Source organism: Pollachius pollachius, assembly GCF_949987615.1.
Source record: "Pollachius pollachius genome assembly, chromosome: 11".
In the NCBI taxonomy this organism is placed as follows: Eukaryota; Metazoa; Chordata; class Actinopteri; order Gadiformes; family Gadidae; genus Pollachius; species Pollachius pollachius.
This window is the reverse complement of record NC_136944.1, coordinates 9451354-9461353: the sequence shown is the minus strand read 5'-3', so window position 1 is coordinate 9461353 and position 10000 is coordinate 9451354. Positions and strand designations below refer to the sequence as shown.

The 10000-nt window shown below is 45.0% G+C and overlaps 1 protein-coding gene across 1 annotated transcript in view; it reads left to right on the top strand.

Annotated features, from left to right (window-relative positions):
• Positions 1–10000, top strand: part of rapgefl1 (Rap guanine nucleotide exchange factor (GEF)-like 1) — a 33388-nt gene that overhangs the window by 2263 nt on the left and 21125 nt on the right. The window contains exon 2 of the mRNA XM_079746409.1: positions 1–268. This exon is cut by the window's left edge and continues 43 nt beyond it. Coding sequence (XP_079602535.1) covers positions 1–268 — 268 coding nt within the window. The remainder of the gene's footprint in view (positions 269–10000) is intronic.

Genomic DNA, 10000 nt, shown 5'->3' with positions numbered 1-10000 from the left:
GCCACCCTCGCTATGGCCCCTGGCTCTGGAGGACCCGGGTTCGGTGGTTCCAGCGCTGGTGGAGGTGGAGGCGGGGACGTACGCAGCCCGTCGCTCTCCAGCGACGAGCAGAGCTCCGAGGCCAGCCTGGTCACCGACGCCTCCAGCGGAGGGGGAGGGAGCGGGGGAGGGGGAGGGAGTGGGAGTCCTCTGAGCGCTGAGACCCCCGATAACCTGACCCTCACCCTGCTCGACAGCGTGGCTGGAAAACGCTACGGGCACTGTACAGGTGAGGGTTTATACACACGCATGCACGCACGCACGCACGCACGCACAAACAAGCATTACACACGCACACGCAAACACCCCCCCCCCCCCCCCACACACACACACACAAACACACGCACACACATGTACACACACACACACACACACACACACACACACACACACACACACACTGTTGTTAATGCAGTGGTTGAAATCCTCCTATCCGCTAATCCCCTGTATTTATAAGCAGGTCATTCGTAAAATGGTAATGGGGTAATTTAAAGGAGATTTTCTCAAAAGAAAACAAAATAGATCAAGACAAATTGCTAAATCATGTTCTTTCTATGACACTTTTGTCATGTAATAAAGGGCATATTTGTAAGAGAACGAGGGAAGAAAGCAAAAAGACAGTTGTACAGAGGTTATGATGGTTGGAAAATCTCATTGGATTATAGCACTCAGGTTAATTAGTTGTTAATTACAATGTATTGGTTAAGGAGTATTCTCTTCACCTAAAACATGTCCATATGTATATTTATTTCATATTCATTCTATAGTCACCATAACACAGGCTGTTCCTTCAGCGTGCGTGCGTGCGTGTGTATGTATGTGTGTGTGTTCTGCCGGCCTGTATGCAGTGGTTACATAACTACCGCCTTCTTAGAGAAAAACCAGTGTGCCCTGAAGAAAGGGTGTTATGCGTGTGTGTGTGGTGCGTGTTTATGCCTCTTAGCTCCTCAACTATTACAGGACAAAACATCCACCTTCTATAATGATGCTGTTGTTGTGTTTATGTATGCACATATTTCTGTGTGTTTATGCTCTGCCTTACTGTGGGTGTGTGGGTTGGTGTGGAGGTGTGTGCGGGGCCGTCTCTGCTACTGTCAGCTTCTACATATTTTGTATATGTACGTTTTTACACATTCCTACATGCTTGGATATATTCAGTTTGATTGAATATTGTGTTGAATAGAGTAGAGTGTGCGTCTGCGTACGTGTGCTTGTCTGCATTTGCAGGTGTGTGGGGGCGAGAGTGTGTCTGTGTGTGTGTGCATGCATGTGTCAGTCTATGCATGTGTGTGGCTTTGTATGTGTGTGTGTATGTGTGTGTGTGTGTGTGTGTGTGTGTGTGTGTGCGCACAACAGAACGTGCACTTGTTGCACCCTAGACACCCACACAGCCTTCTCTCCTGCAGCAGTGAGGAAGGCAGCATTTTAAGACCAACCATTTTGTTACATAACACTCCCGTCTTCAACACAACACAAGTCCTTCGCTCCCCTTTTTAAAATGCCAGCGAGTTAAGCTTTAAGACAAACCATCCCATGCAGATGGGAGCGCATGTGTTTTCCTCTGGTCTAGCGCTGTCAGTCAGTCCACAGTCAACTAGGTTGAGTTTGTAGGAACCAAATTCCTGTGTGGTATACCATAGACGTCAACACATTCGGTCCAAATGGTTGACATTTGAAACCCTGCATGGACAGTGAACTGTTACATTCCAGTGGATCAAGTTTGTAAAGAAACGATGCACCCAAAGCCTGACATGTGACACTCAGAGCTAAAAGGAGAAAACAAAGACGCTATTTTGAGAAAACGATCCTCCTGCTAATCATGATAATTAAGTTAATTATGGGATTCATCTGGATGGAGGCAGAATGGATGGACAGAGGTCGAAAACGAGAGTAACCTATAGACATAACGGCTTCACGCATCCATGCATGCACGTACGCACGCACGCAAACAAACACACACCCTCCATTAATTACTAATGAAGTCCTCCTCCAACTACTTCCTGACTTAAATGTAGCTTGCTGGTCATGTCCATGAATAATACAGGAAGCCGCTGTAATTTGTAATGTCGTGAGCGCAGTGATAATTTGTGTATGATTTGGGACTGGGGTGATGACCATTGCCAATTGAGGAATGATAACAAATTAGAGGACGAGGATCAATATATATCATTGATTTGCTGTTAACCATCCAGTCATTTAGCTGATACTTTTATACATAGCCACTTTGCATTCGGATCTATGTCATTAAGGAGCAGGTCGGGGGTGGGCATCCTGCTCAAGGATACCGGCAGATTAGGAGCTGGACATCTGGGATACAAGTCCGTACTTTTGGGCTGTTAGTCCAAGTAGAAAATGATATATGGTCTTCTATGTATAGTCTTCGAAGTAGAATCTCATTTGGGATAAAAATTGAAAACAAAAACATAAAAACACACACGCATACACCCACACTCACACACACACACAGCGATTTTTCCCGCCTCTTGTCTTGCGCCTGCGTCCGACGGCCTCTCACGCTAGCACTCCTTGTTACCAGGGAGTGCAGGCTGTTCTGTCTGCCGGGACACGGCCCTGCGCGCGAGCGAGGACATGCTAGGCGGGTTTGCAGGTCTTTGCCTCATGGACTCATCATGGCGCGGCGGCGTGATCTGGGCTGATATGTCCCAGAGAAGGACCACAGCGCTCTGGTGTCTGTCCTCAGGCACCGTGCGGGCCGGTTCCTCTCTGGCATGATAATATACAATGTGTTGTTTACCATGCAGATGCAGTGGCAGAAGGGCACGGTGTGACGCTCTGTTGGCTTGTTATCACTCTCTCTCTCTGGTCCAGTCCCTGGGACGCTCTCTCGTCTCTCGTCCCATTGTTTCCCGCTCTCTCTCTCTCTCTGTCTCTCTCTCTCTCTCTCTCTCTCTCTCTCTCTCTCTCGTTCTCTGTCTTTCTCGCTCTCTCTCTCTCTGTCTCTTGCTCTTGTTTTATCTCTTTCTCTGTATTCATCCCAGTGTCTCTCTCTCTTTCTATTTCTCTCTCTCTCTCTCTATGTCTCTCTCTCTTTCTCTATCTCTTTCCCTCTCTCTCCTGCGTCACCTTCTGTTTCTCTCTTACCTTTACATCTGTATTATTCTAAAAAGAAATCCATGCCAGGCACTTGGGGGGCGTCTGTAAGAAAGGCACAGTTTGAAGGTTATTAACAGCATTGTGTTTCACCAAGGCCCCTTAGAAGACTCTGCTTAACATTACAAGTAGGCTCTGGGAGCCGAGAGACTATAAAGCGCATGCCGGCACAGAGATTGATGTGAGCATGAAACCTCTCTATGATAACCTCAAAATCACCCCAATATCTCAATGCGCTAGAAATCTCTTCTTTGAATAATTGATTTGTTAAGCATCTGGGTCAAGCAGAGGCGCACTGTGCTAAAAAGGAGTGTTCACATCTAGTTCTGGCCCTGCCCACGTGCTTTGGAGCAATCCCCCCGCCCTCAAACCAAACAGGTTGAGAGCAGGCTGCTACTGTCGTGCTGTCTGGCTTTCAGACTTTGACCACTGGAACTGTTATGTACAAGTAGACTGTTGGGGTGGGAGGAGGGGTTGAGCGGTTAGAGGGGGGGTCAAATGTGACTCGTGGCCTGTAATACCCAGGAGTTCTGCCCATCCCTAGCCCTCTCTGTAATAGACTTATCAACGCAGCAGACATGCTGTGAGAAAAGCAGCCACGGAGCCAGCTGGGAGCCAGGGGGGCGTGCACACTGACCAGCACGTTGTCACGGTCCAAAGGTCTCCTGGCGTCGGGCTTGGTTGGGTTCTGGAGAGGGAGGGAGGGAGGGAGGGAGGAAAGTAGGGAGGGAGGGAGGGAGGGAGGGAGGGAGGGAGGAAAGTAGGGAGGGAGGGAAGGAGGGAGGGAAGGAGGGAAGTAGGGAGGGAGGGAGGGAGGGAAGGAGGGAGGGAGGGAGGGAGGGAGGGAGTGAGGGAGGAAGAGAGAGAGAGAGAGAGAGAGAGAGAGAAATATGTGTTTCTTTAATGCCAAACCTCACATGTTAGATATCCCCATAAATTACATATCCATAATCCCAAATCAGTAAAAGACGACTTCAAACCGCTTCAGTCTGGTGATGTTAAAAACGTGTCTCTTTGACAACCATGCCACCTGCACGTGTTAATCAGTTGGTTAGCAGGCGGTAAGCAGGCAGCGAGCCAACAGTAATGCAGCATTCCAGGATTGGCCTGTGTCCAGCGGATCATCCCTCCCTCATGCCCAGGCTCACCATGTAAAGCAACATACATTTCACTTATATATTGACAGTGTTATCACCTTCATTTGCAAATTCTCGTCAATGGTATTTTATAGGATGGCTATTCATTTTTTTATTCAAATTGTTAAGCGCTGGGATGTGATATCTCATTTAATATAATTTTGTTAGGCTGCTCTTGGCCCAGCCTTTTAAAATACAATTGAATCTTCGAGAAATTGCTTTAGGGGTACATTTGTTGTACAAACCGGTGATGGTTTGATTAGATAGTGAATGATATCCATGCATCCACATGCCAGCTGTCAGAGCTGAGAGGAAGAGTCTCTACCCTGATAAAACCTTTAATAAGAAGTGCTCATAAAGTGTTTTATAAGGGCATATTTCCTCTTTGACTGCCCTCACAGTACATCAGTCACACGGATGGCCCATCGATCTGCCCTTAAATACACTGGCTGGCTCAGTATTACTGACCGGGGATAGGAATCAATGGACTACAACATGGAGTATTTTATATATTGTCTACAGGTTGAACTGGATGAGGATAGACAAGTCATACCTACAATAATATAATATAATATAATATAATATAATATAATATAATATAATATAATAGAGTACTTAGTCAGGAATGAAAAGCTTCTTTAATATTTTAAGTGCAACTAAGTACAGAATATCAGTTAAAGGCTGCTAAGCTCCGGCTTGACATTATTGTTCTTGGTAAATGAAAATAAAACATAATGCTTGTTACCTATCTTTTCATCCACGCAAAGCATCAGTCGTTTATATGCAAATTGGTCCAAACGTGCGTGTACGACAGTTTGACATGTTACCAAACCAACAAACACTACTGCAGCTTATGCAACATCAATTGGCCACTGGCTGTTATATTTCAGTATGTCTTAGTAGGTGCCTGAATGAGGCAGGTTCTTTAGACTGGTCTGTTGCCATTGTCTTTTGTCTAACTTTGGCCTGTTGTCTTCTATCTCCAAACGTCAACCATTCTTAGGAATCCCCGTGAGGATGCATACAACCAAGGCAACAGAGGCCGTTGTTGGTCTCTCTCGCTCTCTCTCTCTCTGACCTTTGGCCTTTTGCCCTCTCTTCGTGAATTCTAATTGCACCGCCTCAGGCTCGGTCTGGTGAAGTTTTTTCCTACCTGTTTAAAATCTAAGCCCCGACATTAAATTGATTTTGACAAGCTAAGTGTTTGGATTATAATGTTCAAATCCATCTGGCCTGTCTGATGGATTCGGGTATGGTATGTTCACCAGCCGTTGATATATATCTGCTTCTCGTTTGGTATGTTCACTCGACTTTGAGATATATCTGTCTTCTTGTTAGGTATGTTCACTAGACTTCGATATATATCTGTCTTCTTCTTAGGTATGTTCACTAGACTTTGTTATATATCTGTCGGTTTGTTAGGTACATTAACTAGACTTTGATATCGGTCAACTTTTTTCCGTCTTACCTAGTGTTTATGCGTAGCTAGCTTATAATCATGTTTGTGTATTGGTTGTATTCTATGTTTATGAGGCCGACGCACACATCTGTACATCTTATTCCTCATTAAATAAAATTAAATGGGAAAATGTTTGATAGCATGGTTTATGATACATAAAGGCTGCAGTTATATCTTCCAGAGAGACCCAGAGAGAAACAAAAGTAAATACTCAAATGCTCCTATTGAGCTATTCCTTCAAATTAATGTTATTACGTTGAGGTTTCTACCTCTGTGCTCATTTAAAATCATCCGTTTATGCAAAGGAAAATTAGCTTTGAGGAATTAGCATGATGGCACTCTGAATTTCACTGAGTTTATATTTAAAAGTTTTGTAAGAAGTTTCCTCTGACTTTTTATACCGACATCCCCACTCACGATGCCTCATCATCTGCATCCTATCACTTTGACACATTCCCTCTATAACTAGGAAGCCTACGCCTTTACATGGGTGCTTTTATTCTGAAAGGGTTTTTCAACAATCTGGTTTCTTCTACCTGCGTGTGTCCTCCAAACAGACACGACTTAACGCTAGGAAAATATTGAATAAAGGCAGTAAGGCTGCCTTCATCTTTTATCTGTGTTTCCATCAAAACAAACTCCTAGTTTCCTTAATCCTTCTATTGGCTTGGCTGATCTTTGGGTTACTGACAGCAGGGTGAGACAAGTTGAGATATACTCATTTTTCTGGGGCTATTTATTTTATTACTTTGTACCTCGAGAGGCCCTTACCAACACTTAGTTCTCTCATGTTTCTCTGACATTATTTAGTGTTTTTTGCGTGTTTTGAACCTGACTTTGCGCTTTCTTTTTGGTCTGGCCTTCTCAGACTGTCTCTGCACTGGGTTAAATAAGCTATCGAAGCCATTGAAGCAGGAGCTACAGTCGGCAACATATAGCATTATGTCTTTGATGTCATTATCCCATAAGCACATCAAATCAGATGATAGCCTAGAATCTGTCTCAAGGCAACAATAGTATGCCTAAGGAAGTGTAGTATTTTTGTGATTGTTTTATCATATTGTCAATGTAGACATCTTGAAGAAACTTGAAGAAGTCATTTATTTAATATAAGCTTGCGGTGTCAGCTGCCTGTCAGACTCCCTTGATTTTTGATATTTCCAAACGACAACACACTTTTTGAAAGCCATACTCGGTAGGTCTCTGTTAAGTCAATTGAAAATCAAAACAAGTTTTACATTTTATTTTAAAGCAGCTTTGTTAAGGTTGTTGTACAGTTGGCATGCTTTGAGTGCTCATTGCTCAGCCCAGCCCAGCCCAGCAAAAATAACACTTAGCCAAGAGAATGTTTAGCTCATGGATTACTTTGTGTATGGAGGCGTGTAAACCTGCTTACACTTTTTGATTGACTCTACAATCAACCAATCAGAGCAGGGCATTTCAACTTATTTTTTTAGTCATCGTTCCCATAGTCCTCCAATTACTGAACTAGGTGAGTAGGCGGCAAACAGTATACTCAAGATGTACTCCTCGTCAGTCCAGAAAAACCTGCTCATCTTAAGGGCTCACACACACACACACACACACACAGACACACACACACAAACACACACACACACACACACACACACACACACACACACACACACACACACACACACACACACACACACACACACACATACTGAGAGACAGTCTTGGAATGCCCCAGAAGGTACACACACACACACACACACACACACATACGCACACAGAGACACAGAGACACAGAGACACAGACACACACACACACACACACACGCACACACACACACACACACGCGCACACACACACACAACACACACACACACACACACACACACACACACACACACACACACACACACACACACACACATACTGAGAGACAGTCTTGGAATGCCCCAGAAGGTACACACACACACACACACACACACACACACACACACACACACACACACACACACACACACACACACACACACACACATTGCCTTCTCCTCTCTCTCTCTGAACTGATTTTTTGTGTCTCTGTGTGTATGTGTTTGTCTTCGTTTGTGTGTGTGTCGGCATGTCCATGTTTCACTAGACAGTGATTCACCGCTCTCACAAATAGGATACGAGTTTTCATTAAAAGACTTGAATCTACTTGTTTCCGAGGATGTTGCCCTTAAAAAAGAAAGAAAAGCACCCTACTGTTCTATTCCCTCTTAACACAAGTGTCCGATTTCCAAATTCCAACTGTCTACTTTAATTTTCCCTCCAGATTGTTCATGGCGTGAAATATGACAGCGCCCTGTTGGTTCAAACACAGGTTCTATGCACGTTGATTCCTTGCAGAAACACGCCTGTTTTCAGACACACGCCTGTTTCAGACACACAAAGCACAAAATAACATGGTCAACTGAAAACACAAATTCCCTGGTACAAATAAACAAGTTAAAAAGAAGGGTATTGACAGGCTATCCGTTCAATCTTAGAACCGATCTCTTTTTGTTTGTTCAGGGAAAAATATAAATATTCTCCTATGTCCATATCTGTTTCTTCTGTGAATTAATAACAGCGCATTTTTACCCTTGCAGAGGGTTCGTGCAAACTGAACAACAACAACGCTGTCAGAAATCCAATGATGCTTTCTGTACTAAATCCCACCAACCTAACCCTGGTCGTCCTGAGGAAATCACATACGATGAGGAGCTGTGTGTGTGTGTGTGTGTGTGTGTTTGGGGGGGGGATTAAATATATCTAGGGTTAGCACCTCAATCCTCTCTTGTTTCACCTCCCCCCCCCCCCCCCCCCCCCCCACAAATCACACGCATGTTTTCTCACACATTCACACATATCGGGAGGTGTTTGACATGATGGGATGGTTCTGTGTTTGTGTCTGTTTACGTTGGTCTGTGTGTTTGTGTCTATGTATGAATATATGTATGTGTGTGCCTGGGTCTGTGTGTGAGTTTGTCTTTGCATGTGTGTGTATGTGTGTACGCCTCGGTTTGTGGCGTGTCTGTTTCAATCTGTGTGCGTGTGTAGGTGCCTGCAGCTGTATGCATGCATGTGTCCGTCTGCGTGTGTGTGTGTGTGTATGGGTGTTGTGAACGGGTCGGGTGCATGATAGGACAAGGTGGCTGTGGACTATATAGAGGAATGCGCTGGTTGAATGCACATCCCTGGTTTCCCGCATATGTGATGATTCCACCACACACCCCCCCGCTGGCATCCTCACCAGCCTCTCCATAACATAACTCATCGTTCCGTCTTTTTTCCCCAAAACAAGCAGAATGTTTGGGCAGGTGGCGCATTGTGTTGATCTGGTTGCTGCTAGTTACCAGCACATATCACCAGGAAGTCTTTACTTTTTTAACGCCAGTTGGTAGGATCGTATCTCGACGGAACTGCACCCACAAGGCACTGTGGGCTGCCTCATTATACCTGTTCAAAAAGACACAGTTGTATCTTTTCTCTTCTATTTATATATGCTAAGTCACTGACCATTAACCCCAGACATTGCAACCCAAACGTCTGTGTGCATTTGTTTGTGTGTATGTGTGCGCGTATGTGTGTATGTGCGGGCTTGTGTGTGTGCAGTCAGCCAGACAGACTTCCTGTCTGCTTACTCATTACATGCCACAGCGACCGTAAGAAATCATTGTTGAGCCATGCATCGCTGCTATGTAATCTCTGTGAGCGTGTGTGTTTTAGTTATCCTCCCGTGGGCCCAGACGTCTGTCTTCACTCATCACACTGTTCATGCCATCGGTGGCGTCCGGTTGGCCACCCATAATATTATCATGCCTTCACTCTCTCTCTCTCTCTCTCTCTCTCTCTCTCTCTCCTTTACTCTCCCTATGTCTTTAAGTCTCTCTGGCTTTCTCTTTTTATTTTTCTTAAGCTCTCTTTCTCTGTCTGTCGCTGTGTGTGTGTGTGAGTGTGTGTGTGTGTGTGTGTGTTTGCGGGTGTGGGTGTGTGTGTACACACTTGCTGACGTGTTAAAGGTGTGGAACATATCATTCCTGAGATTGTAAAAGAGAACAAGGAGCAGACAAAGTAAACCTGTAACGAAATCACACGCACGGATGCATGCAACCCCACACATCCACCAAGACACACACACACACACACACACACACACGCACACACACACACACACACGCACGCACTCCCCCAACACACACACACTCACACACGCGCAGACATGCTGCGACAGGACACACATACTAAGCGGTGAGGCACTGT